Source organism: Cryptococcus depauperatus, chromosome 2 (genome assembly GCF_001720195.1).
Source record: "Cryptococcus depauperatus CBS 7841 chromosome 2, complete sequence".
NCBI classification, from domain to species: domain Eukaryota; kingdom Fungi; phylum Basidiomycota; class Tremellomycetes; order Tremellales; family Cryptococcaceae; genus Cryptococcus; species Cryptococcus depauperatus.
The window spans coordinates 506,684-534,554 of NC_089469.1; the positions used below are offsets into that span (position 1 = coordinate 506,684).

Sequence of the window (27,871 nt, forward strand, 5' to 3'; positions counted from 1 at the left end):
TAAATACATAGAATGCATATTTAGAGAAAAGAAAAGTATTTCACAAGTCTATATATATATATATTTGTCCTCCTGTGATCTACAATCCATGCTGACGGATAAATACAAAAAGCCGAGTGTGGCTACCAAAAAGGCGGCAACATCCGTGTCGCGTCTCGCAAGTTATCATAATTTGTTATCGTTATTCATGCATGTCTTAATAATTGGGTATAGGTTGTACATGTACAGTATCTTTCTTGCATTTTAGGAGAGAGAAGTGAGTTGTTTAGAATGACGGACGGACCAGGCGCGTTTAGCAGCCTCAAACGTGTTGTTCATGAGCATGGCAACAGTCATAGGACCCACGCCTCCTGGAACAGGACTGATGTAAGATGCCACCTTGCTGGCAGACTCGAAATGGACATCACCAACAAGACGCTGACCAGATTTTTTGGAAGCATCTGGGATGTAATTTGTGCCGACGTCAATGACAATCGCACCGGGCTTCAGCCACTTGCCGCGAACAAACTCAGCTTGTCCAATGGCAGCAACGACGACATCCGCTCCGCCAATGATTTGTTCCACATTCTTGGTATGAGAGTGGCACTGAGTAACAGTGGCATCCTTTCTTCGAAGTAAAGCGCAGACAGGGGTACCAACAATGTCGCTTCGCCCCAGTACAACGACATTGGATCCAACAAGGCTAAAGCCGGTGGACTCAATGAGCTTGATGACGCCAGCAGGAGTACACGGAACGAAGTGTGGTTCACTGAACCGACTATTGAGCAAGCCGATATTTTCTGGGTGGAAGCCATCAACATCCTTGTGGACGTTTATAGCGTCAACCACAGACTTTTCCTCAGCTTTATCTGCACCCTCAAGAGGAAGCTGGACAAGAATGCCAGATACTTCTTCGTCCTGGTTGGCTTTTTTCACTGCCTCGAGGACACATTTGACACTAGTTCCCTTGGCCACGCCAGCTTCGGCATCAGAAGGAATTTGGATGTGTTTGACAGACATGCCCGATTCTTCAGCAGCCTTGAGCTTCATACGAATGTAGGTAGAGGATGCAGGACTAGAGCCGAGCTGAAGGATGACGAGGTTAGGTTGGTTGAAAGTTGGATTGGAGGCATGGAGGGTATCTATAGCTTGAGAGATGGATGTACGGATTTGCCTATAGGCGAATCAGAAGAGCTCGCCTGAATAGACCAGACATACTTTGCAATGGCAGTACCATCTATTATTTTTGAAGTGGTGGCCGTTGGCGCCATCCCTACCTCTGACATCTTTGCTCTATGACTTGAGGAAAAAGAAAAAGATTTGAACTGCGAGAACTGAGGAGCAACAAAGCCAGTCGGGGCAGCAGTGGGAGGCAGCAAACAGTCACGTAGACGAACACTCGAGTTTGAGAGACTTTTTCTTCCAGGCGAGAGAAAATCTGGACGGCCAAATAGTCTCTTAATTTGCATGGAAAGATGAGAAAGTAAAAGCAATTGTGCTTGCTATTATTTTTAATTATTTATTAGTGCAGAAACTGGCGGCGAAGGCCGCCTTTGGATTTTTCTCTTCATATTGTCATTCTTATTTCTTTAATCATCTGTATTCTTATTCATATCACAATGTTATCTATCAAATACACACTTGGGAAGTTATCTAATTCAACTTTGATGCGCCACATACGTTGCTTGCGAGCTCTTGATTGATGTGAACATTTGCCAAAGAGTTTGACACGTCCTTGTGAATGGCTTCATGGTATTATCTCCTGTGGAAAGTAGTCACGTCACTGCAGCCTCTGAAATCCGATAGAGCTGCTCCCAATGGCAAATAACGGAGGAGAGCCATGTCACATACAAGAGTGAAATCGGCTCTTTCATGGTCTTTTCGTGGTCACAAACTCAAAACTGAATCATTCACCTTCTCTCGCCTCAAACCTATCGAAAGTGTCTGCAACGTGTCAACGCAAAGTCTATTGTCCGTAGAAGGCTGGCATATTTGAACGGTTGTGGGAGAAGATTCAGTCAATATGGGATGGGATTTGACAGGAGCGTATCAAAAGGATGATCTACACAGTGAATGAGAGCGATTGTAGCTGCCAAGGGCATGTATATCCAGTACTGATTATACCTAGGCTTATCAGGTCTTAGTATGCATAATTCGATAGCACAAAATGCTGCGGATAACGATTGATGACGATAAATCAAAAACGCCTAATCAGACAACAGAACGCAATGCCAGAGCGTTTACTTGATTTAGCAGCCAGAGTATATAGCCTGTATTCAGCCAATATTCCAGCTCTACACACCTACCCAATTCACTTGAATCTTGCCTTTCAAAAAACCGCTATATCTTATCTTATGTCAATATAAGCGCCGGATTTTTTTGGTAGGTATTGAAGCCAGCTTATCGCTTACCTTATATGTCTAAAGGAGATGAGCATGTTCTGTCGAATGAATGGGTGGACCAGGTAAAAAAGCTGGTCAATTGCTATCTTCAACACTCTTCATATGCTCCTTATGCTTTACTAACTTGCATCGAAGGTTAGTGTGCTGGGTTTACTATTCCAAAAGGTAGGTTAAATGATAAGAGATAAGGATTATTGAAATATTCAAACTGGATGGAGATAATGGCCTGTCAGGCGTTAAGACCACCCAATACCTTAACCCATCGTAAAGATCTCAAGACCATCATCAGCATAGAAATCTTGAGAAATGTTGCCTTCTTCCATTGCATCTCGTGCAACTCACGCTAGGGACCAGACGCTCAATCGGACAGAAAACAGCGCTGTAGCCAGTTCTGTCCTTACATATATGCTCTACAAACTGGGAGACAAGCCCGAGTAGCGGTCGACACTTGCTGATGAGTTGGCAAAGAACAAGGCAAATTTCAAGAGTTTCTCTGGGCCACCACAAACGACATTGTCAGAAAATGATTCAATCATGTCTTCGCTTTTCAAAGCTGCCGAGAAGAATACTAAGGCGAGGCATAATGTACGTATGGCCGACGAAGCCAAGCCTTCCTAAATGTCGGCTATCATGTATGATAAAACGAAAAACACAAGATATCTGTGATAAAGAGATGTTGCATCCGTATGTACGCCTGACAAGGCCTTAATCCTTTTTTCCTTTTTTGTCTTTGCCAACGGGCAACTCCACCCATCCCCATCTTCGTGTCAGTGCTCCCTGCATAAGACCAAAGAACACTGCCATCACAGTGGAACTCATGATAATCACGTTGTAAGGCATGGAAAAGTCTGGTGTTGGGATATCTAGTAGAATCCGGGGTGAATAGATGTGAGCTCGCAAAGATTTTCTCACATCGTTTCCTACAGACGCAGGCAAAGAAGATTCTCCTTCAAGATCGAGCAAGGTCAGAACACCAGAAGGTACCTCTTGTCCTCTCTCCGCATCAGGACGGTGATCGTTGTATTTGAGGGTTAGTTTGGTAAATGGGATGGAAAGGATCAAGGTTGACTGAGGCGGTATGGAAAGGGAGAAATGAAGGGTTGTTGTGGAGATTTTGGGCGGGATTGATGAATAGTACGAAATACTCTTGAGAAGGTCCGCTGTAGAGGAATCAGCTCTGCTTTCTGTGCTATCAAGCTAGACCTACGTCGCAACGACCCTTCATCCTCTAGTTCAATGGACACCTCACTCATCCAACCTTTCACCCACCAGGGCCAAATTTCGCTGTATACAGCTTCTCGCCATATATTTTCGTTGTTTGTCATTTTGATCTTGAACGTGCTATCGGATGCTAGAGTATCTGTTACTGTTTTGTGAAGAATAATTGGAGGAGGTGAAATCGTTCGGGCTGTTACAATGTTAGAAGTCATTTGATACTCGGGAGTCGACTTGCGATAGATGAACCTATCCTCATCCCATAGTATCCTCAGATCTTGTCCCACTATTTCTCTCTCTTTAAGATCCCATTCTATAACATGTCTCCGTTTACCATCTCTCCATATATCTACTGTCCTACCTTGTGGTTCGACAGATAAAATATTGTTTTCTGGAAGGATCAATCGAATGACCGAGCTATCCGCCTCTGGAAAAGGTCTCGGAACGAACTTTTTGAAAAGTTTACTCAGACTAGCATCTCTCTTGACAGGATGGATACCCGCATCAGGCGGTATTAGATCGACCACTCCCTCCCACCACCCTGTCCATTTCCCTCCTTTACCCGTTTCGTCTGGCATAACGACCTCAATACCCTCTGACTTGAAGCCCCACGAAAAGACAACGCCCGGTTGTGCCAGTAGCGATGACAGTCCAGAGAGACCCTTGGAGGGAAGAAGAGAGAGGAAGGGGGTGAGGTTTTCTGTACACAGACCATGGTGAGGATGTGAGATGAGATAGTGTGTCAAGTCTTTTGTTACACTGTCAGCTCAATTCAGAAGCCGGCCAGACCCACCAGTAGAATTTCCTCTCTGCGGAGGATAGATGTGACCAAACGTCTTCACGTTCTCCCCGTCTTCTTTTGGACCCAAGCCTGCACAAAACAAACCTCCAAGTGCGTGGGTCGCTGCTGTCCACCGCTCTTCCTCATTTCCACCACCATTCCTCATCCAGCCTCTGACTTCGCCTCCACCGCCTCCTGAAGAGTATTGCAACAGTCCCAACTGAGAAGTACGTCTCTGGTCCCATCTTCCAGAAACAAACGAGATAGTTAGCTCAGAAACATTGTTATTTCGCAGAGGGAGCAACAAAGACGGTGGTGTAAGGCTGTGATGTGATTGAGCTGTTCCATGCCGTTAGAGTCTACCACCTGCAGAGCCTTACCTATCGCAGAGACAAAACTATCTTGGAAAAAGCGAGTTGTAAATTCAAACAAGACAGACACCTTTCCATCTGGCAGTGGATGCAGGGTAAGCGATTCTTGAAAAGTGTTTTTACCAGCCACTGCTATCGTTCCAAGCAAAAGCAAACCGAGTGATGAAAAAAGCATATCTAATTGAAAGATAACCCAATCAAGAAATGATTAACTATATCGAAATAAAATGACGAGCCTCGTGCCTGAGTTTGTTCCAAGAGCATTGACCGTCTAAATGATTATAAATTGTAATTATTCATTCTTCATTCTAATTTACAACTCCAAAACACAGAACCATGGGAAACTGCTTTTCGGATCCATCTGCATCATCCAAAACCCGTGGTAACGGCCAAGTACTCGGTTCCGCTCCCAGCACAGTGACGCAGCCAACCCATCCTGTGCACTCACAGTCCAAGAAACCGAGTGGAAGACTGAGCAGCCCGCCACCGCAGACTCTAGGCAACAGTTTTGGCGACGAGAGTGGCGACCCAAGAGAGCGAGCGCTGAGAGCGGCAGAGGAAAGAGCCAAAGCTGCAAGTCCACGTCAAAACTGGCCAGATACTAACCATTGCCGCAGTCTGCCAACAAGGGGGTCCATTCGTCAAATACCAAAGCCGGCCAGCTTTCCAGCAAGCTTGCGGCTGAGCGAAGACAAGGTAACGGTCCACAGCAAACGCCAGATGAGCGCATGATGGTGGGTACGACAAGCATAGTGTTCATCGCTAAACGCTGGCGTTCAGGATGCCGGCCAATGGAACTAGAAGCATGTCATTTGGAAACGAGGAAAGCATCCAGTCGGTGGCAGCGCCAGTGGAACGGATGTTTTTTGGAGGAAGCCATCCACCGCTGGCATGTGTCGAGGTCTCTTGAGAGAGACTGACTCGACCGACAGCAAGAAGATGGCCAGAGAGATAAGACGCTGTTACTGCTTGTATGTAACCTGTATGCCGTCCTTTCCACACGTGGCTTGAGTCGGAGACGACCCTAGATACAGCTACAAAAGGAGGCGCTGGTCAGGTGAATGGTAATGCTTCGAAAGCAACATCACTCGTCAACAGGTATACTGAATGGAGAATATGGGTAAACGGCGGAATCGGCTCAACGGCAAGAAATAGTCACTCGACCTATGTGTATATATACAAGTTTGCGTTGATGCATTTTTTTACTTTTCTTTTCCATCTCTCTTCGTCTTGGAATTTGTTCTCTTCTACATTGTGAGTACGTTTCCGAGCTTTGGATGGTTATGATGGGCGTGCATGGCTTTGTCTTATATTATCGAATTGAGCAAGTGGGTTGCTATTTTATAATGCTGGGTTAATTAGAAAAAGATAAATCGAGTTAATGGTAATTATCGGGCCGATTAAATTGGTCTCTTTTTTTTTCTTATCAGTTTTGATTTTCTATATATATATATATTGAATAATGCTGATTGTGATTTCCTAATTCTAATCTAATCAATAACGAATTGGTAACGTTGGATTATCCTTTTGACCATCTATTTAACAATCACCCAATGCCTCGCCTTTGTGGTGCTTCTTTCAACAGCTTTCAAGCGCTTAATCGCCAGTCTACTCGCTCATTTTCAACAATGTCAAACTTCAAGCCTGCATTGTCCTTGGACACTATCAATCCAGCGACTCTTGCCGTACAATATGCTGTCCGGGGAGAGCTTGCCCTCAAGGCTGATAAATACCACCAGGCTCTGGTCGACAAGACGCACTCTGAGCCTTTGCCGTTTGAAAAAATCGTCACTGCCAATATTGGAAACCCTCAGCAGAAGGGATTGGACCAGGTGCCGTTGACGTACTGGAGGCAAGTTATCTCGTTGCTCGAATATCCGGATTTGATGTACAAGCATGAGGAATTGGCCAAGCAAATTTATCCTGCAGATGTAATTGCCAGAGCAAAGAGCTTGCATAAGGAGATTGGCAGTGTGGGAGCCTACACCCCTTCCAAAGGTGTATTGAGTATTCGAAAGAGGGTCGCCAAATTTATTGAAAGTAGGTCTATCAAGTCTAGCAGGATCGCTAAATGCATGTAAAGATCGAGATGGTTTCCCAGCAGACCCAGAATCCATCTATCTTACGGCTGGTGCTTCTGCCGGTGTCGCCTCAATCCTCGGTGTTGCTCTCCAGAAAGGTGACGGCTGTATGATTCCTATCCCTCAATACCCCCTCTATACTGCCACTCTTGCATATCTTGAAGCTGAGCCATTACCCTACTATCTCGCTGAGAAGGCAGACTGGTCCTTGGACCATAACTCTCTACTCAAGACTGTTGACGAAGGCAAGAAGAAGGGCATCCCTGTCAAGGCGTTGGTCATTATCAATCCCGGTAACCCTACTGGCGCTTGTTTGAGTCACGCGGCTATGGAAGCCGTTGTGCAACTTTGCTATAAAGAAGGCATTCTCCTTCTCGCGGACGAGGTTTACCAAACCAACATTTTTGACCCAAAGCACCGACCTTTTATCTCTTTCAAAAAGGTATTGAAGGGTATGTCTGAAGAGGTTGCCAACAGCGTTGAATTGGTTTCCTTCCACTCCATCTCCAAGGGTGTCAGTGGCGAGTGTGGTAGGCGAGGGGGCTATTTTGAATGTGTCAATATTGATCCTGAGGTGATGGAGCAAATTTACAAGATGGCAAGTGTCACTTTATGTCCCCCTGTCTCTGGTCAGGTGAGTGGTTTGGTTTACCCCTGAGAAGTTGCTGATACGCTGCAGGTTGGTGTGGATCTTATGGTTTCTCCTCCTTTACCTAGCGAGGAATCATACCCCCTCTGGGAAAAGGAGACATCCTTGATCCAAAACAACCTCAAATCCCGATCGTTCCTCATGGCAGAACATTTCAACAAGATGGAGGGTGTGTTTTGCAACAATGCAGAGGGCGCAATGTACTTGTTCCCTAGAATTGATATGCCCCCGAAAGCGATTGAAGCAGCGAAGAAGTTGGGCAAAGAAGCTGATGTCATGTACGCTTTGGACTTGCTTGGTAAGTAGTTTCGGATTCAGTCATGTCAAAGACAGGTGCTAAAAGGAGACAGATGCCACCGGCATTTGCGCTGTCGCTGGTAGCGGCTTTGGTCAAGAGCCTGGAACATACCATGTTCGTGTGACAGCTCTTTGTCCCGATACTGCAGAATTCATTGGGAGGTTTGGAAAATTCCACAAAGAGTTTTTGGAAAAGTACAAGTAGGAGGCTGTTATAAAATTTGAGTCTTGGCTTGATTGTACGACGCATGATGCTATAAGAAAACGAATTGCCTCAACTTATGTGTGATATTAGCCAGTAATGACGATTGCTCTGCATTGTTTACACTATGAAAAGGGGTAATATCCCGAATTGATCATTTTCACTGTGACAGATGTGCATCAAGACTAGTTAAAGTCTCAAAAACTCTTGACAATGACCTGATTTCCTTGCAATATGGGATTTTACAAAATACAATCTCGACCTAAATGAGTAGCTTTTCAATTTCATTCTAAAACAGCTCATTAGCATACTTTTCAAGAAACCTGACAAAATGCAAAACTCACCTTGACAGCCTGAATCTGAGCATTCAGCTCCCTGGCCTCGTTGGTGGTGACGGAGGCAGCAATAACGGGCCTACTAACACCACAAGCACGACCGAGAGCAGTCTTGGAGGGCAAGAAGACATAAGGTACATTCTTGTCCTCACAGAGAAGAGGGAGGTGAAGCACAATCTCGATAGGGTCAACGTCGGCAGTCATGACAATAAATTCGCAGATGCCTCGGTTAAGAGTCTTGGTGGCCTCGTTGGCACTAGATATAGATGCGTCAATAACGTTTATTTCAGTTTAGGGCTAACATACCCTTTTTTAAGTTGTTTGTAGTGCTGTGCCTGCTGGATAAGATCAAGAATCTAGACAAAAAGTCAGCCTTCAGATCCAAGGCCATAAGCCATATCATGCGCTCAAGCACTTGTGCAAAAAACATACCTGGTTGGTAAGTTGGGCATTAGCCAAAGGGAAAGCCTTGGGGTTGGGCTGAGAGGCCATCTTGTTCAAGTATAACCGTTTTTCTTTTGGAATTTGGAGCAGAAAAGGGTAACAAGACCTCACACGAAGATCCTAGGCCTTGAGGAGGATATGTCTTGCAGTGGACGAATGGAAATAGGTATTAGAAAATATTGAAAAAAAAGAAAAGAAACAAGTTCTGTGGTGGAGGCGGAGGGTTTGAAGAAATTTCAGAAAACGGAGAGAAATTTGATTCCGCTTTAATAATTGTTTACGTAAGGATCGCGAAACACCTAATCTGAAGAGTTTATGATATTCAAGAAACCAATTTCGGATCGAGACGATTTCTCTTTTATACTTGCGAAAAGTCACAATGACTGGGGACGCATTTTTTGCTGCTGGAGCTGAAGAGTATGAGCTGGATGAGCTGGGAATGCAGGCTCATGCTGTGCAGTGGATTGGCACAGCGGGGGTCAAGGGACCCAAGTGGGCCAGGCTGCCTCTGTTGACAGTTGGAATGCTGGGCATACAGGTGAGAGGGTCAGCTTGAGCATATTCAGAGCAACTGATCATTGTCGGCAGTGTGTATGGTCAATAGAGATGGGCTATGCCTCACCCTACTTATTGGAACTTGGTCTCTCAAAATCATTAATGTCGCTTGTCTTCATCGCTGGTCCATTATCAGGCTTGGTAGTTCAACCTTTGGTCGGTATCTTTGCAGACAGGTCACGCTCACCATTTGGACGTCGGCGACCATTCATGCTTGCTGGTTGCGTCATCTGTGTTTCCGCAATGATATTGTTAGGTTGGTCTCGTGAAGTCGCAGGGATATTTGGCGGTGGCCAGTGGCTGGCTATTGCGCTTGCTGTATGGGCCATCTACTGCATCGACTTTAGTATCAACGCTGTGATGAGCACCGATAGGGCACTAGTGGTTGATACGCTGCCACCCAAGGAGCAAGAAGAAGGTAGTGCATGGGCAGGGAGAATGCTTGGTTTTGGAAGTGTTACCGGTTTTTTTGTGTAGGTTACTCCGTTTTCGCGTAGTTTGCGCAGGGGTAAATCTGTTCACTGACGGTTGCTGTAGCGGTAACCTTGACTTGGTTCCCGTACTGCCTATTCTGGGAAGGACACAGCTGCAAATATTGTCATTCGTCACAAGTACCGTTTTACTGGTTTCTCATTCATTCACTTCATGGGCCGTCTCGGAACGTGTCCTCCTCCGCGATGAGTTAGTATTCACGCTGGAAGAAGCCATCATCTGACAAGATACTAGTCGGCCTCAATCTGAAAGTAGTCTCAAATCCAACCTCAAGTCTATATGGGATAACATGTTCTCCCTTGCACCTGGTATCCGCACCGTATGCCTGATTCAATTCTTTGCTTCGTACGTTGTTGGCACCCATATGTATAGTCCATGCTCAGATATTTGTAGCCTAGGATGGTATCCAATCCTCTTCTTCACAACAGTTTGGGTATCTGAAATTTATAAAGCCTCTGTTCCTATAGGCAACCTGGACCAAGCTTCTTTCGAGGCACAAGCGGTTCGATCCGGCGCGCGAGCTCTTTTTATACAAGCTCTGGTCAATATCGTAGCTTCTATCGGCTTACCTTTTCTTGTTTCCGAGTCGGGTGTTCAAGCCGAAGGGTATGAAGCTCTCAAACATGACGATTGTGTGAATAATCAAGAAACGCCACCCAATTCCGCGCTGTGGAAACGATCCAGAGAGAACTTTGAACACAATAGTTTCGCCAGCCGTGCTATAGCTTGGTTGCAAAGCATAGGAGAAATATTTCAGCAAAGAGCGTATGGATTGCCTATCAAGGGATTAACACTTGTCAAGGTTTGGTGGTTTTCACAATTTGTATTTGCAGCAGCCATGGCCGGTACATGGTTTGTGACCAGTGTGAGAGGCGCTTACATGATCACTGCTACCACTGGTTTTTGCTCGGCTTTGTCTCAATGTATGTAGAAGAGTTTGGCTGTTCTTTAACTGACTTTTGCAGGGGCGCCTTACTCCCTACTGGGCGAACTCATTCTTATCGACAAATCAAATGAAGCCGACCATGTTCTTGGTCCTTCTCATGTTTACACTCGAACTTCTATCGACGATCGTCACTCAATAGACGACGAGCCTTCCGACTCTCAAAATATCGTAATTCATTCCAACGTGTCTCCTAGCCACACCCCTTTACACTCTCGTCACGGTTCCCGCACAAATCTATTATTTGACGTAACTCAAGGGAGAGATAAGCCCTCCAGCCTGGATTTAGACAAGCCCCAGCTTGCTTTACAGAGCGGGGGACTATCTCCCCTCGTCATTCAGGGCGAAACACCAGTAGAACCTCCCTTGGGATCGACAGTAATTCTTCGCCATTCAGATGATTTCCTTCATATGTCAAACAACTCGAGCGAGCCATTCCATCATAATGGCAATTCTTATTCCTCTCACTTTACTTCACGCAACTCTACAGACCATACCAGTAGAGGATCGACAGGAACAGCAGACAAAGCCGGTGTCATACTAGGAATCCACAATGTCTTTCTGGTTTTGCCCCAATTCATAGTCACTTTCCTAAGCAGTATAATATTCTGGTGGATGGAGCCAGGCAGAGTGTTACCAGTACATCATCCAGGTGTGGTGCCTATACATACAAATGTCACTAACGCAGACATCATCGCTGAGGCCGCAACTGCAGCCACTAATGCAGTTGCGAGGCGTACAGTGGAGCTAATAAGCAGGGAACAGATGGAAGCCAATGTATCTTCGCCTGATGCTGTAGGACTGATCTTTAGAATAGGAGGAGTGAGCGCAGCAGTGGGTGGATGTTTATGCTGGAGACTTGCGCGCAGATGGGCCAAAACGCAGGGAAATTAGAGCAAAAGCAAGGAATCTCGCATTGTACCTGTGATATTGGATCAAGCCAAGTGGACATTTGTTGTAATCTTTTAGACAGATGATATAGATATTTTTTGATTCCGCATTTCCTAATGTTTGTGCCTCCACCTCAAAGCACCAAGTCTTGTTTTTAAGGGCAGCAGTGAATTGTTTAAAAAGATAAATAAATAAAGAAAAGTTATTATTGTTGTATTTATTCATCATTAAAAAATGTCCAGTCCATATATACCGACTCTTTTCAGACCTGAAACGCCTCTAAGGCCCTCTCCTAGAGGTTCATATTTTAATCTTGCAGGTGCAGCGGCCAACGATGCGGCCTCTCCAAGCGGTGCTATCACTCCGAATTCAGACTTAGCCGGAAATTACAGCATCAAGGAAGAAAAGGAAAAGTTGAGAGTACAGAGAGAGGCGCAGGAGAAGCTGCTCGAGGTACAAGATGGACTGGAGAAGGCAAAGAAGGAAGACGCTGGGATGCCCGTCGCTTCGCCTGGTCAGTTCATTTGGCATGCCGGCTTGGGCGATCCAAAAGTATGACAAACCTGACTATAATGTCAATAAAGTACTGCCAATTCTCAGTTATTGCTTAGCTTCAATAATGATGACTGTGGTGAACAAGTTTGTTGTGTCTGGCCGTAACTTTTCCATGACTTTTCTATGTGAGTTATCCAGCGATTGACTATCCCCCTGAGAACTGCTAATGTTTGTTACGATTGAATAGTATTGACTATTCAGTCTTTTGTTTGTGTTGCTTGTGTTTGGATTGCAAAGCGAACAGGATTCGTTCATTGTGAGCATGGCAGCTTACCTACTTTGTGCTCCTATTGAGGTGACTGCCTAATAGTCCGCGATTGGGATTACAATGATGCGCGTGCTTGGTTTCCTGTGTCTGTAAGAATGAGCTTTAATCTTATTTGTGTCGTATCTGGCTAATCACATACCTCAGTCCCTTCTTGTTGTCGTCATCTATACGGGCTCCAAGTCATTACAGTTTCTCTCTATTCCTGTCTACACGTGAGTTCTCTTTGCCTCCTTATCCCTTGGTGATCAACCAGTCTGAAACCTGGGCAGTATATTCAAAAACCTTACCATAATTCTCATTGCTTATGGCGAAGTCACCTGGTTCGGTGGTCACGTCACCCCTTTAACCCTTTGTTCGTTTTTCCTCATGGTCGGCTCATCCATCATTGCTGCTTGGTCAGACATCTCCACAACGCTTGTTAGACTCTCTATGGGAGTAGCTATCATTGATCCAACCAGCGGAGTAGATGTGCCACTACCAAATAATGTGGCAAGTCAATTCAATATCGGATATCTGTGGATGTTTGTCAACTGCATAGCTTCTGCTGCCTACGTGAGTCACCCCCATCATTTATTATTACCAATACATAGTTGGATTCTGTTAATAATAGCCATAGGTCTTGTTCATGCGTAAACGCATCAAGGCTACAGGATTTAAAGACTGGGATTCCATGTTTTACAATAATCTTTTGTCCATTCCTGTCCTTTTTGTCTTTTCTTTGATTATCGAGGAATGGAACGCTGCTTCTTTTGCTCGCAATTTGTAGGTTTGATTTTCTGTTTCCGTTTTGCACGACGTCATACTGAATTTTTGTGGACAGCCCGATCGAAGGCCGAAATTTTCTCTTATCGGCTATTGCCTTTTCTGGTGCAGCAGCAGCCTTCATCTCTTATTCTACCGCCTGGTGTGTTCGAGTTTGCGGCGCCACGACCTATTCTCTCGTCGGTGCACTCAACAAACTTCCCGTTGCCGCCAGTGGTATCCTCTTCTTTGGTGATCTCGTCAATTTTGGTAACATCTCTGCCATATTAGTTGGCGGGCTTTCAGGGATTGTGTACGCAGTAGCTAAAACTAATCAATCCAAAGTAGACAGAGCAAAGCAAGGAAAAAGGGGAGACAGCAATGCATAAATTGATGGCCATTGCATCTAGGTCGGGTGTATCAATTGGTTAGGTAATCATGTTAAATATATCAAAATCGCGTAAACCTCCATCATCTTTATAGAGTGTCACAGATATAGAAGCTTAGTATATGCTATACAAAATCTACATAGCTACACCTATTACATGCTGCATTCTCAAGATATCGATCTGTTCAGTTGAACATGAATCTGATCAGATGGCGACAAGATAAAGAATTCAGTCATTTGCATTATTGAAACTTGGAATTTCCATCACCACCTCCCTCGACCTCTTAACATTCCAAACCCATTTTGATTTCTTTGATTTTGCATCATCGGTCTCACTCCTGCCATTGGTCTCGTTGTTTTCTCGTTCGGAAGAGACAGCAACGGCGAACCTTCATCTACCTTGGATTTATCATCGAACCCTCTACCTTTTCTCTTAACATCTGGATCGTCGTCTCCAAGAGATTCAAATGAGCGGAAATAGGATGTGGTAGTGGAAGGTCGGTTACTTGCACGATTTTTAATAGAGATCTGAGCTGGAGCTGCCGGGGTCGGGAGAAGTTCCATCTCTCGAACGGGTTTCGCTTTTGATACTAATGTTGGTGCTGAAACCGATGTTGATGGATTAACCATAGTAGAGGGAGGGGCAGAAAGGTTATCCAGAGAGCCAAAATTTACTTGCAGGGACCTTTGGAAAGGAGCGGTAGTAGCATTAGATACGGGTACATTGAGCCTCTCTCTCAGCGAACGTTTGACAGTCTGTGTCTGAGATGACATTTGAGATAGTGGTGCGACGGAGATTGAGGATACGTTTATTTGGCCAGCACTGCCAGACAATCTTGATAGCAAAGCCGCTCCTCCGCGATCCCTTGGTCTCTCATCTTTTCTTTTCTGGTCTGTTGTATCGCCGTTCATGTCTAATCTGTTTTTTTTGCTACGATCTTCAAAAGGTTCCTGTTGATCTCTATGTCTTTTACTTGTAACACTGCTAATCTGCATAGCCTCAGAAGCAGGTGAGGCCTCAGGAATAATTGTGGATGAGGTAGGAGGAGCTGGGAATGCTGATACCAATGGCGCTAATCCGGCGCGTTCTGTCGAAGAGCTCTTCATCGACTCCTTGAAAGAAGCGCCGTTCTGACGAGCAGGAAAAGAGAGCGTTGACGGTATGTTTGGTAAAGAATGGTGAGGGAGGAGCGTAGAAGTTCCAGGGCCTGAATACGGGGGACCGGAAGAAGCAAATGCACCTCGACTACCAGCTCGCGGCCCTTGTGGTGGGGGCCTTGAAAATTGATTGCCCATACTGCCACGCTGATTCGAAGCTTGAGAAGATGACTGAGAGGGGACGCGATCTCTTTGAGGTTGCCATGATGGTATTATTGGAATAGATTCTGCCCATGGATTACCTAATACCTTCAAAACATAAGCTTGACTATAGTGCGAGGGTGATAAGGGTTTATTTACTTCGAGCATGGTCCGTATATTATTCCATTTGGAAACATGGTCTCTTGATCTTGCTTCTGCCTCTCTTGCTCGCCCAACCAAGTCATGACAGTCGTTAGCAAGCTTTGGCGTTATATAATCTGATCTATGGTTTTTCTGTATAGAGTTAGCTAAACATCGTTCATGGTAGATTTTTTATGATACTTACATGATTGGCTAGCACATAGACAGAGAAGAGAATAATTTCGAATAATGGTCCAGAGCTTTCAAAGTTGTAAGTTTGTGTCATTGACTTTACGCCGTCCTATAAATCTGTAAGTTTGGTACACCATTCGTCTTGTTGAAGACATACGACAAAAGATTTTAAAACCCCTTCAACAAAACCTCTAACTACATCTCTCTCTACCAGATCCGAATCATCTACCATCTTTTCATCGTTCCATTTCTCTAAACTCTGTAGAGCCCATGACCGACAGTTTTCCATTAAATCCCTTGCAGGGATGTCATTCTTTAGGGAGAGTTGTGTCACAGCAGCACCATGATAAGACAAGAAATAGAGGGGTAATCGTGTGTCAAAATTGATTGGCAGCCTGTTGAGATACTCTTTGAAGAGCTGGATGATTGGTTGGGTTTTTTTGAGGCTTGATTCGGGCGTTGCAAGGCGAGTGATGTTTTTCACAGTTTCTGCAACTGTCTCTGGGCTTGTGTTGTTGCCCGAAACGGTTGAAAGGGGTATCAACAGTTTGATAATCTTTTTCTTTTCATCTTGATTCACCTCTGGCAGCACCGACACAAATTCTCTTCTAAACGTATCTTCCACGTCTGTGTGCTTGCCGGATTCCAATAACTCACTTCGGTCAGTGACAGAGTCGTACTCTAGAAAATCTAGAATATTATTGCGGGATGCGCCGGTCTCATCTTCCGAGCTTCGACAGTCATCCGCCATTACGGAAAACACATCTGATGGTGAGACGGTTAAGAGCGTATGCAGAGACTCTCGCACATATTTCAGTTCACGTGTTTCTGCTTCGTTTAGCTTGCAACCTCGAGATGGGAGACGAAAGAACATACGACTTGCAAGTAGCTGCAACAGGACACCAGTGTTGCCTCTGACCCATCTAGGATCGGCTTTTGCAGTAGGACCAAGCCCCTTTATACCAATCATCCTGATTTTTTCATCTTCGTCCTCACACAAATCCAAGAGAGCATCAATGGCAGAGTCTTGAAGATCTTCAAATTCAGCAAAGAACTTGGGAACGAGGGTACCAAAAAACGATTTGGATTCATACGATCCTGAGGCTGGAAGCGATATAAGATGAGAATGGAATCTTCGACGCTACAGATACTGTTAGAAATGGTTGTAAGACTAGGGTTTAGACATACATCTTCAGCGGTGGATGTCGGTGCCAGCGCCAAAGACATCATCCGTCTTGCTTGGTGAAGAGCAGCATCGTTTGACATGTTTTCTATTACAAAGCTGTCTTTTCTGGACTGCAACCAAATAAGCTTGCAAATTTCGTTGTGAATGTAAAAGATCAATAAATAAACAATGAGAATGCCTAAAAAAGATGATTAGGCGGAGGTCGCCGCCACACAGTCGTGTAATATGATGTGCATTAAAAGAGAATAGGACAGCGTCCGTTTATAAAATCTGTCTGTGGATCTGATATATAAAAATATGACATTGTCACAGTCATATAGCCGAGCATAGAAGCGATAACATTCACTCTTCCTTGGTACCTTCGTCTTCGGTACCTGCCAAACCAGCCTCACCCAACAAGACGCCAAGCCATTTCTTGAATTCGCCCTCTTCTACACCTCCTTCTTCATCGACAAATTCGCCCACACCTTTCCCCGCCACGATGCGTGACTTGTGAATGAGCGATTTGCCGTTGTTGGATGTGGTAGAGAGGTTGAGCTGAAGGACATAAGATGGCCCGGTGGGAGATGCTGATGTGTTAAGTAGTGATGTCTTGGATGTTGGGGAGGAGCTAGACATGGAAGAAGAGGGATCCGAGAATGGAGAAGAGGGACGAGTGTGAGGAGAGAGTGTGAGAACGGGAGCAGACGGAGGATCAAGGGTTGTGGACGAAATGATTTGAACATGGTCTGTCTCAATCTTTAATTCGTCAGCCTCATTTTATTGGAAGAGTCACCTCTCGCTCACTCTCTTGACCATACGTCTCCGCTTGCCTTTGAAAACCTCTCCCTTTTCAACCCATCTTTTCCACGCCCATAAAGCAGCCTGAAGGACCAAGTACCCTATCACGGCCACCCACAAAACGGGCTTAGAGTCCTCAAAAGATACTCGAAGAGAATATAGCATTGAAGATAGTGCGAGGATGACTGAAGAGTATCCCAGCCCGAGATGCACCGTCGGGTGCAATAGAGATGGCGTAAATGACTGCTCGCTCAGATACTATGCTGAATCAATCCCTGTGACCTACCCATGTACCAACCTTTTTGACAACCTCGTCCAGCGCCATCTTGATTTCTTGAATGTTGGCATTATTGACCTTTATCGTAGGCAGCGGTGCTTGAATAATTTGAGACAATTCTTCTCCAGCTTTTGCTGTTTCTGACGCCTTCTTTATAGACTTTTTTTGTGCCATGGTGAATGAAAAAAGATACAAATTACAATTGTTACAAAGGTTACTTGTCTTTTCTATCATCAATGACGTGGCATTTTTCTCGCTACGTGCTACCTACAACTTCAAATTACAACATTCAAACTATTGTGATCTTTCAATTATTTCTATTAATTTTTTTGGATAAATTATGGAGGCTGACGACGCTACACCGCGTACTTCTGGGAGAGTCAGACAGAAATCGCTGCGAGTTCTTGAACATGAAGATACTCAACGAGCACTCCATGCTCGGCATGTGGATGAGAAAGTCACCAAGAATGTAAAGGTGCCAAAGGCAAAATCCAAGAACAAGGTCAAGAAGAAGAGAGTGTTTTGCCTGTGCAAGCAAGAGAGCGACTCGCCAATGATTGAATGCGACGAATGCAAAGACTGGCAAGTGTCGATTTTCTTTGAGTGATGTGTATTTACCGGCGATTAGGTTTCATTTCAGTTGTATTGATATTCAAGAAGAAGAAGTGGAAAAAATCCGTTCGTCTCTGTTTTCTTGTTTCTTGACGTGTCTGATAATCAACAGATAAGTTTGTCTGCGTGGAATGCCAGACAAGAACCGGCCAGAGAACGACATGTAAGTATAGCACCGTCGTAATTAGCCATTATATAGCCCGTTGGATAGCATACATTCATTGCCTGCCCATGTCCATGCTGTCTCTGTCTACCAAGCGACATTACTGTTATGTTAGGCTTTAAAGTATGGGCTTACCCATCCACTAGATATGTATGATATCGAGACGTTTCCCTCACCATCACCACCTCCTGGTATATCCGTCGTCCAGACACAACAAAAACCACGCAAGGTCAGTAACAAGTCTTTTCTGCGACAGATATCGTATTGCTGACATTTTTGAGTAGCGTATCGTTTCGGCGAGCGACGCCTCAGAATCTAGTAGTGATGACTCTAGCTCAGAAGCGATTCCCTCCTTGCCATCCTCCCCAATGATAGAATCCCCAGTGTCAACGAAACGCCGACGATTATCATCCAATGCACCAAAGCGACCATCCATCTCTACAAACAAGTTTTATCCTACAGAAAGGAAATCGTCTAGCAACAGATCAATACCAACTCAGAGTCCTTCAGGACTACTACCCATGAGAAAGTATGTCCGCGACAAATTGGCGCCCGCAATCAAGAGACTTTTTGGAGACGAGATGGATGATGTAAAAGCGAGCAACTTTGCTATGGAGGTGGAAGTGGCCATGTACAAACATTTCAAGGATGTCATTGGAGGTAAAGAGTTTACTGGCACTCGTTACAAGTCTGTTTTTTTTTTCTTATTTCAAGTGTCGTACTAATGTCAATCGTAGAACTCAATTTAATCTTCTCAGTTCGTCAATATCAAAAGGCCTCCGCCATTCTCTGTTACAGTCTATCAAGACACACACCTTGTCGCCCTCACAGATTGCAACTCTGACATCTTCAGATCTCGCCTCAGAAGAGCAACTTGCCGAAATCAACCGTGCAAAACAAGCATCTCTGGAACAGACTGTCAAGGCCAAAAACAATGAGGAGATCGCTTCTATTCGTTTGGGTCGAGATGGTTTTGAGAAAGTAGAAGATAGGAGAGAAAAGGAGATGCAAGAAATACGAGAAATGGAAAAGCTAGAGAAGAAGAGAGAGGAAGAGCATACGAAGAAAGCATCGTTGATAGATGACAAGCAAGAAAAGGACCAAACTACTACACTGGCTGCTAATGTACCGCCTGTGGCAACCAAAGCTATAGATGAGAATGTTTCCAGAGCAGTACCTAGGCGCTCCGAGTCCATTGATACATCTTCAGTTCATTCACCTTTGAGGCAATCAAAAACCTCCAGCACTCCCATCGAGGCTCGTCCTGCCTTTGCGCTCACATCTGCTTGGGGTGGGGGTGGCCAAGCTGATGATTCTCTGTTTACTGCAGCCACAAACCAAGGTCAGATGGAACTTGATTTCAGTGATATTGTCAAGAATAGCATGGCCGACGAAATAGATTATGGGTATGATGTGGACATTGAATCAACGAGCAAGAGTAAAAGCAATGAATTGGAATTGTTTGAATCAAAGCCTGTGTTGTGGCAAGGTGGTGTAAGTTGTTGCATCTATCTAATACAGGAGCTCTAATTACTGATGAAAAGGCAGCTGATTAACCCCGCTAACCCCTCCCCTCATGTACCGACAATGTCATTACGCTTGATATCTCGTGCTTCTCCGCATAGCACCGACTTTTCTATACTTCTTCCTCACCAGGTCATTGAGATTACTGGTCGTGTGCCCACAAAAGCTTCCTTGCAGTTTTTAGGTGATATGAGGCTGAACCCGAGCAAAGAACTTATCACTGTCGTACTTACTTTTGCTGGTGGAAGTGACGAAGAAAGAAAGACTTGGGAAGGAATAATTGATTATCATATTGGAAGAGAGTATGTTTTCTTGTTGTTTACCTAATGGCAGTAATGGGAGTATACTGAAGACATTTTCAGCCGGCACGCGATATATCACCCTTATGGCCCACATCCGCCACCTGGAGGTGTTAAAGAACTGTACATGATTCCTCTGCGTCCCAAGGATCCACCCCCAGAATTTACGGAACTTATTGATGGGTTTTCTTTGCCTCTCTCTGGTCGGACATCTCCTATTCTTCTGGGGGTATTCATTGTTAACAAGAAGATCCCTATACCTTTACCAGCATCACCGCAAGGGACAAAACCGCTTCACAAGACTCCAACGTCTCGCGACCCACGAGCAGATCTCCCTGCTCCTTTGCAAACGCATCAACCTTCTCAGCCTCATCCCGCCACAATACAGAACGAAAAACTTCAGCAGCTTATATCAACTCTAAATCCCGCTTCGTTTCAACACCTGACCGGTGGCTCAACGCCGCCTACTGGGCTGAATGGATCTGGAGGTATGGTGCCCATTCCTTCGAGTTCCGCAACTATTCCTATTATACCAACTATATCGCCAGCGCTAGGAGCCCCTGGTCCTTCCCCTGGGCAACCATATGCACCGTATACGGGCTATCCCCCGCTGCTCTCACCATCACAACCTCAAGCGTCAGGACAACCGCCTTATCCCAGGTATCCACCACCCACTTCACAACAAGGGCAATTTAGTCAACGACAACGGAGACATCCTGATAACGATCAAGAACAGGGGTATAAGGCATCGTCATGGGATAAAAAGGAAAGCGATAATGGATGGAGAGGGAGAAGAAGATATTGAGATTAAAATGAGAGAAAAGAATGTAAACTATAACAGTATGATATAGGACCTTGGTTTGGATAGTTTGAGTCTTATGGCAAGTTGATGTATTGCTGTCATTCGTCAAATTTAATGTTGAAAACACATGTTTTTGGTATAATAGGCATCAGCGATAAGTGTGTATTAAAGACACTGTAAACTCGAAGCGATGAGCAAAAAATCAGTTCTCGTTCATCTCATTAATTATTGAACCCTTCCTGAATATCGACCGGCAGATATGCCAACAAGATTTCTCATTACCATCTGATGCACAGCAAACACTTATGGACGGTAGCCTCACTCAATTCAATTCAGCTTCAATACCTGGTCCTCTTTTCTAACCTTTCACCTCGTTTTAATTATAACTACAAACGAACCAAACTATACCTCTTTATCTCCAACGCCCAAAACACATCAACATGACAAACCAACCCATTACTCCTTAGTGACTTTGAGAATAATTCTTCCAGCAATCTTGCCAGCTTCAAGGTCTTCATAAACGCTAAATGTCCCAATCAATCAAGTCCGTTAGACAAAACGAGGACTCACTCTTTCAAGTCTGCAAGACGCTTTTGTTCATAGACAACCTTGACTTTGCCGGAAGCAGCAATGTCGAGCGCCTCAATCGTATCCTGTCTGTTCCCGACGTACGAGCCTTGGATCCTGATACTTTTGAAAACAGTCCAGAAAATGTTGGCGCCCATCTCGGCATCAGGCATTCCAACAGCGACGAGGGTACCACTTGGCTTCAAGTATTCGATAGCCTGGATGTATCCAGATTTGTTAGCGGCAGTCACGATAGCAGCCTGAGGGCCTTCACCGCCTGTAGCGACTTTAATGTCGGCGACAATGTCTTTGGAAGTCTTAAAGTCAACCCAAGCGTCGGCACCAAGAGACTTGGCGAGTTTCTCCTTAACAGCCCCAGTATCAATCGCCAGCACCTTGAGACCCATTGCCTTTGCATACTGGACAGCAAGGTGGCCAAGGCCACCACCAGCGCCAGGAAGCGCTATCCAATCACCGACCTTGGTGTTGCTCACTTTGAGCGCCTTGTATGTCGTCACACCCGCACAGAGAATAGATGCTGCCCCTGCAGAGTCGAGATTGACGGGAATTGGCGTAACGTGATTAACGAAAGAAACAACGTATTCCGAAAAAGTCCCATCCACCGTATAGCCAGAAAGTTGGATATGGGGACAGTCTGTTCCATGCATCAGTTATCACTCTCCCATCGCCTTGTCAAAGGCGCAAACACCCACTCATTTCAAAGCCACGTCGACAGAGTTCGCAACTGAGGCAAGAGTTGGCGAGCCACTTAATCCCAACGCGGTCGCCTAGCTTAACGGGAGAAGCCACGGTATGCTTGCCAATTGCAACAATCGTACCAACGCCTACAAGATACAACATCATCATCAGCAGGCGTCCTCTCTACAGCCATCCACTCACCTTCATGTCCTCCAATGAGAGGGTGCTGAGACGGAACAGGCCAATCACCTTGCTTGGCATGCAAGTCGGTGTGGCAGACACCGGTATGGGAAATCTTGACAAGACACTCGCCGGGTTTGAGCTCGGAAGCCTGTTTGACGGGATGGTCCTGGTTGATGCTGAGAGGCGCACCAATCTCTTTGACGACAGCGGCCACCTGGGTTTTTGGGATCGTTGCGCCTTGGAGAGTAGCCATGTTGGGTCTGGAAGAATGGATAGTGCAAATGCGAGTTGAAAAAGAAATAAAAGATGAAGAACGAGATGCGGAAAGAATCAAGTTGCCTTGATAAAAGACCAACGAAGTTCGGAAGTGAACGGGTCAGCTACGCTAGAGCGGTTATGGCATTATGAGATGGAGCTGTATACGTTTGCGGATCTGGCCGGCAACAGAGTTTTTCGATTTGGGTCGTAGAGGTGCACCTTGTAAGTCTATAGAGCTGAAAGTTGTATAGGGTGCAATGCCAAATCTTTTACCATAACCCTCTTCTCTCCATCCTCCATATCCTTTTGCCATCACTTCTAGTATTTGTCTTGGATTTTTGAGGAAAATCTTTTGTAATAGGTGATGAAAAGTAAAAATAAAAATGAAAAATAAAGAATAATCTTTTGCTATTTCCGCCGATTATAGATATGCGAATTTCGGCTATTTGATCCCGTTTCACCCAAATGTGATAACGGTAAAATGAGTCATGATGTAGATTATGTAATCTGATAACCTAGATCTTATCTACGGCTATTCTTTATTTGTTCTCCCACTTTACGACTGTCTGGATTTTTTGAGAAATGCTGTTTTCTATTTGACATTTATTTCCACGTTCATGTTGAGGACGACGTTGCGGAGGGTATATCCGCTATCGACACTTTCTTTGAGAGCTGGTGGTAGGAGTTTGACGAGTGTGGCGGAGAAGGTTGATGATGGGTGGCAGACTGTCGTAGGTTTGGAGATTCACGCCCAGATCAAATGCAGTAGGAAGCTCTTTTCAAGTGAGTTGTGAGGGCTGTCGTGCTGCAATTTGTACTTATCTGGATTCTATTTATAGGAGCGCTTACCTCTTACGGTCATGAACCCAATACGCATGTCAATGTCCATGATGCCGCCTTTCCTGGTACATTACCTGTAGGTGATGTTTTGTTGGCTGGTCTAGGTGATAGGTCTTTGACTTTGTTGATTAGGTGCTCAATTTTGATGCGATTCGTCTATCGGTCATGACCGCTTTGGCTCTGAATTGTCAGATTGTTGGTTCCCAGCCTGTTGGCTTGGTGAAATTAATGGCTTTTTAGAATCCTCGTTCGACTTTTGATAGAAAACATTACTTTTATCATGACATACCGTCGTCATATCAAATTACTCAGCACTATAGTAGGCTCTCTACGTATTGATGTTTATGTTTCTCTGACACCTTGTAGATCCGCTTGCACGCAATGGCTATTTGGATGTAAGAGAGGGTGATAATGGATGTGAACGCTCCTTCACGGTTGGTATCGAGCAACTACAGGTCGAGCAAGATACTGCCAAGTCCCAAACGACTGGAGACATGGTACTTGTTGATTTAAACAGAGCTGGGATAGGTCTGATGGAAATTGTGACAAGGCCAGACATGCGGTCGCCCGAGGAAGCTGGAGCTTTCGTCAAAAAACTGCAGAGTTTGCTGCGAAGGATAGGATCAGCTGATGGAGACATGGAAAAGGTAAGCCTTGTCTGGGTAACACTGTCTCTTCCTCATAATTATGGCAGGGGAATTTAAGAGTGGATGCCAACGTCTCTGTCCACAAAACTGGGTTACCCTGGGGCACCAGATGCGAAATCAAAAACATCAACTCTGTACGCTTTCTTCAAGCCGCCATTGATTCTGAGCGTCGTCGTCATATTTTGCACTACTCGACAAAACTTGATGAACCACTTCTTCAAGAGACTCGAGGTTTTAATGAACTGACTCTCTCAACCTACTCTTTACGTTCAAAAGAGGAAGCCATAGATTATCGCTACATGCCCGACTCAAACTTGCCGGCTTTGTTGATTGATCCAGTGAGTCTCGTATGCGGTCGGTTGTTAAAGTATGCCAACAGCGATACAGGACTATCTCTCATCATTGCAAAATGCTCTTCCAGAGATGCCCTGGCAAAGCGTAAATCGTCTTACTCAAGAGTACGGAGTTACCAAGAGAGATGCAGAAACACTTCTCGGTTTAGACGAGTACGGCGCGAAAGGCATCATATATTTTGAACAAGTCGTAGGGGAAAATAAAAAAATGTCAAAAAAAGCAATCAACTGGTATGTTAATCTAAAACACTTGCGACATTGCCACTGACCACCATTCCGCTAGGATTGTACATGAGTTTCTTGGTCAGTTAGGCAAATCCAATAGGCGTTGGTCAGAATCAATCATTCCGGCATCTCTGATGCGTGAACTTGTGCTTGCTGTTGAAGGGAGGAAAATCACTGGCACGATAGGCAAGTCTGTCGTTAAGTATTTGGTTTCGTTGCCCGTCACAGCACAGTCTGCAACTACTCTCGCATCAATACTCTCTGACCTCCGGTTGTCACCTTCGCTGGCCGATACCCTAGACTTGACGGATCTGTGTGCTAGAGCAATTTCCAATAATCCCAAAGCTGTCACAGATTTCAAAAATGGAAATGAAAAGGTGGTAATGCGACTCGTTGGAGAGGTTATGAAGCTCTCACAGGGCATGGCAGATGCTTTGAAGGCAAAGGGAGTTTTATTAGGCATTCTCAATAAATAAAAGCAAAATACGTCAGTAAACATTCATACAACTCATTGATACAATTCCATCATCGATCTCATGTATGTAAGCATTTATAATACAATAATTTTTCGTCTACACATGCGTCCTTAAGAGTCTCAAGCAGCCCGGTTTTTCCAAAAGGCCTCATTCTCCATCTTTGTAGCTTCAGGTGCTTCAGCCCATCTTTGGGACAAGGCTCGCATGATTTCTCCATGAGCAGCGCCCAGCATTGCTGCTTTGGCGAGCCTCATGTTTTCCTTGAGATATACTACAGATAACGTCAAAGGTAATCTGGCAACGAATTCAACCAAACGTACATTGGAATCCTGACACTGCCTTCCGCTTTTCCTCAAAAAGGGGCGTGAGTTTACTTCTACAGGACCCACAAGCATGTTTGGCAACATCAATAGCTAAGACGCAGGTAAAGGTGAGCGATGATGATCTTCATATCACTTGCGTTTGAAGATACGATGGGCTTACACTTTGATTGGCGCTTATATCTGTCGTTTTGCAATGAATTAAGTGAGCCATAGCGAATCCAAAAGCATAAACCTACACTTGACCACAATATTGATTGGAGCATTTCCATTCATATTTGTACGTTATGGAATAAGAATGCTTTGTCTAGAGGTATACGTGTCAGAAATGAGGAAGATCGTACATTCTGTGGAAAAATCAGCAACTTGCCGTAACCTCAATGTCTTGTCTTGCAGCCATCACTTTTCTTCCCCTATGTCACGATGAGTAACCAGGATTCGGATATTTCATGTATGCTTACCAGCTTTTGAAAATAGCACCATGAGGGTTTTTGTAGTCGCCACTAATAATCCAAGTCGCCACTAGACCGAGTAAGTCACGTTTTGGCCCAGCATAGTGGAACCCACAATGGCACATCTCATGAGCGACAGTGTTTTTTATCCGCTCTAAATGAACCGATCAAGTCATTAAGATTAAGCTATCGTATTGAAGGAGAAGCCTACCTTCCCCCGTCAAGACTTTCTCAGACAACTCTATCCAATGCTCTTTAGATTGAGCTTCTTTTAATGACATGCTGCTTCGTATGAGTAAGAGGTGAATAGCTATAAGTTGCTGCCTTTCAAACTTGCCGTTTCGACCGAGCCATGCCCGCTGTGGTAAGAAGCCTATTATTCCACACAATCCTGGCTCCAACTCCTTTCGTTCCAAGTTTTGATTCGAAAACTCTAGTATCTAGGTCATCAAACACAGTTTGAGCGATTTTCACCCGTACAGAGGCCCATTCTTTCTTTGAGAAACCAGCCAGAGATTTACTGGGAGTTTTAACCTGTCGGAACTTTTTGTTTAATGGTGGTTCGGAATCGGAATCAGAGCTGGATCCAGAAGCGATTGCCAAAGCTTCAAAATTTGGCAGAACGAGAGGTCTCCGTGGGGGAGAGTAATGAAGAATGTCATTATTGTGCGCATCCCACTCTTTCTCCATGGTCCCTTGTATTTTCTCATGTCTGCTTTTATCCATCTCATATTGACCACTATCCAGAGTGTCCCCTTCACTCTCCTCCTCACCACTACTATCCAAAACTTTTTCTATCGTCCTCAGCCCTGAAGTTAAGTCGAAAGCAACATCATTGCTGTCATCTTGACTAGTAGAGGAAGCCTCTGTGTAATTGTCTCCATCGCTATCATCCACAATAAAGTCTTTCAAGGAACCGTACGAATCATCAAAGTCATAATAAGTCTTTGCACCTACTCCTTGGTTCTCGCTCAGTTCTTTGTCATCATCACTAGTGGTCAGATCAATCACTTGCTTGATTTCCATTTTGGCTTTCCTTGACGCTGTAGATGTTGACGGGGCCTCATCAGAGTCGGAGGTTACGATCAATCTGGCTTTTCTCAATCTCTTGACGAGTACAGGACTCTCGTCAGAAAAAGACTGTGTGGCGGATGCTTGTTCGAGACATATAGGCGATAAAGAATTAATAGTAGACACGTCGATATTAGATATTACAGGATCAACTTGGGGAGATATGGTTCCTTGAATTGGAGTTTTGTGAACGAAATTCGGTCTATTACAATGTCAGTCATAATTTCACAAAACTCTACTAGATTCATAGCTACGAGCTGAAACCATCATAGCCATTCACTGGGAACTGAAAATCTCTTGCTCTCTCACAATTCCTATTATTGTTTTCAGAAGCGTCTACAAGCTCGAAAGTATCTCTATGCACATCTTGTCAGGAAAACTGAATGATTTGGAATATATGACAGAGAAAAGCCTACTGCCGTGTTATCATATCTTCTTGCTCACAATCATTGATTATATCAGGACATAGTATAGGCAGTTTCACGAACTTGAGATCTTGTATCTTTTTGCTAGGGGTGCCCTTTATCTTGGTGTTTGAAAAATTTAGTCTCTTAACAGGTGTTGGTACAAAAGTAATGGCACGGCATGGAGCAAGAGGAGTCCTGTTTGAGAAGGCAATACGAGGCGGAAGAGAATCTGTTATGTTTTGAATCAGAAGAATCAGCCAAGAAGATACATATGTACTTACTAGGAGCCAATACACCATTTTGAGGGCAAGATTGAGTGGCTTTTGATGGTACGGCTTCATCCTCTGAGTCTGACAAAATAGTTATTGGTTCCCTATAACGACTCGGAGACATCTTGGATTGTCCAATGATTATCCTGTCAAATTCTTAGGCAAGACTTTTGAAGAATGTTAAAAAACAACAATATAATTCAAAATAAACAAGACAGTCGCGTAACCTTTCCACTTAAA

The 27,871-nt window shown here is 44.6% G+C and overlaps 13 protein-coding genes across 13 annotated transcripts; 6 read left to right on the plus strand and 7 right to left on the minus strand.

The window, feature by feature from the left end:
- Positions 1–243: 243 nt before the first annotated feature.
- Positions 244–1,265, minus strand: L203_101435 (uncharacterized protein; the record flags this gene model as incomplete). The annotated part of the gene is made up of 2 exons (XM_066210875.1): positions 244–1,153; positions 1,198–1,265. The coding sequence occupies 2 exons, from the start codon at positions 1,263–1,265 to the stop codon at positions 244–246; spliced, it is 978 nt and encodes a 325-aa protein (XP_066066972.1).
- Positions 1,266–3,086: 1,821 nt separating this feature from the next.
- Positions 3,087–4,826, minus strand: L203_101436 (uncharacterized protein; the record flags this gene model as incomplete). The annotated part of the gene is made up of 5 exons (XM_066210876.1): positions 3,087–3,541; positions 3,589–3,789; positions 3,835–4,344; positions 4,390–4,700; positions 4,819–4,826. 5 exons carry the CDS (start codon positions 4,824–4,826, stop codon positions 3,087–3,089), a joined length of 1,485 nt encoding a protein of 494 aa, XP_066066973.1.
- Positions 4,827–5,084: 258 nt separating this feature from the next.
- L203_101437 (uncharacterized protein) lies at positions 5,085–5,549 on the plus strand (the record flags this gene model as incomplete). Its single annotated transcript, XM_066210877.1, has 3 exons — positions 5,085–5,321; positions 5,366–5,482; positions 5,529–5,549. The coding sequence occupies 3 exons, from the start codon at positions 5,085–5,087 to the stop codon at positions 5,547–5,549; spliced, it is 375 nt and encodes a 124-aa protein (XP_066066974.1).
- An 827-nt stretch (positions 5,550–6,376) lies between these two features.
- L203_101438 (uncharacterized protein) lies at positions 6,377–7,980 on the plus strand (the record flags this gene model as incomplete). Its single annotated transcript, XM_066210878.1, has 4 exons — positions 6,377–6,788; positions 6,832–7,463; positions 7,509–7,776; positions 7,829–7,980. The coding sequence occupies 4 exons, from the start codon at positions 6,377–6,379 to the stop codon at positions 7,978–7,980; spliced, it is 1,464 nt and encodes a 487-aa protein (XP_066066975.1).
- Positions 7,981–8,239: 259 nt separating this feature from the next.
- Positions 8,240–8,804, minus strand: L203_101439 (ribonucleoprotein-associated protein; the record flags this gene model as incomplete). The annotated part of the gene is made up of 4 exons (XM_066210879.1): positions 8,240–8,266; positions 8,322–8,568; positions 8,619–8,668; positions 8,745–8,804. 4 exons carry the CDS (start codon positions 8,802–8,804, stop codon positions 8,240–8,242), a joined length of 384 nt encoding a protein of 127 aa, XP_066066976.1.
- A 331-nt stretch (positions 8,805–9,135) lies between these two features.
- Positions 9,136–11,640, plus strand: L203_101440 (uncharacterized protein; the record flags this gene model as incomplete). Its single annotated transcript, XM_066210880.1, has 6 exons — positions 9,136–9,294; positions 9,345–9,784; positions 9,849–9,992; positions 10,038–10,148; positions 10,197–10,726; positions 10,769–11,640. The coding sequence occupies 6 exons, from the start codon at positions 9,136–9,138 to the stop codon at positions 11,638–11,640; spliced, it is 2,256 nt and encodes a 751-aa protein (XP_066066977.1).
- A 231-nt stretch (positions 11,641–11,871) lies between these two features.
- Positions 11,872–13,590, plus strand: L203_101441 (GDP-mannose transporter 2; the record flags this gene model as incomplete). The annotated part of the gene is made up of 8 exons (XM_066210881.1): positions 11,872–12,151; positions 12,222–12,317; positions 12,380–12,448; positions 12,503–12,549; positions 12,605–12,672; positions 12,730–13,012; positions 13,077–13,222; positions 13,281–13,590. The coding sequence occupies 8 exons, from the start codon at positions 11,872–11,874 to the stop codon at positions 13,588–13,590; spliced, it is 1,299 nt and encodes a 432-aa protein (XP_066066978.1).
- Positions 13,591–13,853: 263 nt separating this feature from the next.
- On the minus strand, positions 13,854–16,487 carry L203_101442 (uncharacterized protein; the record flags this gene model as incomplete). The annotated part of the gene is made up of 6 exons (XM_066210882.1): positions 13,854–14,996; positions 15,048–15,182; positions 15,235–15,330; positions 15,379–16,049; positions 16,098–16,362; positions 16,410–16,487. 6 exons carry the CDS (start codon positions 16,485–16,487, stop codon positions 13,854–13,856), a joined length of 2,388 nt encoding a protein of 795 aa, XP_066066979.1.
- Positions 16,488–16,749: 262 nt separating this feature from the next.
- Positions 16,750–17,638, minus strand: L203_101443 (uncharacterized protein; the record flags this gene model as incomplete). The annotated part of the gene is made up of 3 exons (XM_066210883.1): positions 16,750–17,145; positions 17,194–17,430; positions 17,474–17,638. The coding sequence occupies 3 exons, from the start codon at positions 17,636–17,638 to the stop codon at positions 16,750–16,752; spliced, it is 798 nt and encodes a 265-aa protein (XP_066066980.1).
- A 166-nt stretch (positions 17,639–17,804) lies between these two features.
- On the plus strand, positions 17,805–20,867 carry L203_101444 (uncharacterized protein; the record flags this gene model as incomplete). The annotated part of the gene is made up of 8 exons (XM_066210884.1): positions 17,805–18,046; positions 18,093–18,142; positions 18,189–18,239; positions 18,386–18,468; positions 18,524–18,927; positions 18,977–19,733; positions 19,788–20,065; positions 20,126–20,867. 8 exons carry the CDS (start codon positions 17,805–17,807, stop codon positions 20,865–20,867), a joined length of 2,607 nt encoding a protein of 868 aa, XP_066066981.1.
- Positions 20,868–21,320: 453 nt separating this feature from the next.
- On the minus strand, positions 21,321–22,566 carry L203_101445 (uncharacterized protein; the record flags this gene model as incomplete). The annotated part of the gene is made up of 6 exons (XM_066210885.1): positions 21,321–21,387; positions 21,435–21,649; positions 21,706–21,796; positions 21,852–22,086; positions 22,145–22,276; positions 22,332–22,566. 6 exons carry the CDS (start codon positions 22,564–22,566, stop codon positions 21,321–21,323), a joined length of 975 nt encoding a protein of 324 aa, XP_066066982.1.
- Positions 22,567–23,188: 622 nt separating this feature from the next.
- Positions 23,189–25,112, plus strand: L203_101446 (aspartyl/glutamyl-tRNA(Asn/Gln) amidotransferase, B subunit; the record flags this gene model as incomplete). Its single annotated transcript, XM_066210886.1, has 10 exons — positions 23,189–23,354; positions 23,411–23,487; positions 23,544–23,606; positions 23,652–23,730; positions 23,778–23,806; positions 23,877–23,908; positions 23,962–24,058; positions 24,106–24,396; positions 24,446–24,642; positions 24,695–25,112. 10 exons carry the CDS (start codon positions 23,189–23,191, stop codon positions 25,110–25,112), a joined length of 1,449 nt encoding a protein of 482 aa, XP_066066983.1.
- Positions 25,113–25,231: 119 nt separating this feature from the next.
- On the minus strand, positions 25,232–27,755 carry L203_101447 (uncharacterized protein; the record flags this gene model as incomplete). Its single annotated transcript, XM_066210887.1, has 12 exons — positions 25,232–25,383; positions 25,433–25,525; positions 25,596–25,615; positions 25,672–25,739; positions 25,803–25,845; positions 25,894–25,954; positions 26,000–26,038; positions 26,096–26,166; positions 26,222–27,157; positions 27,210–27,311; positions 27,372–27,591; positions 27,644–27,755. The coding sequence occupies 12 exons, from the start codon at positions 27,753–27,755 to the stop codon at positions 25,232–25,234; spliced, it is 1,917 nt and encodes a 638-aa protein (XP_066066984.1).
- Between the last annotated feature and the right edge of the window lie 116 nt (positions 27,756–27,871).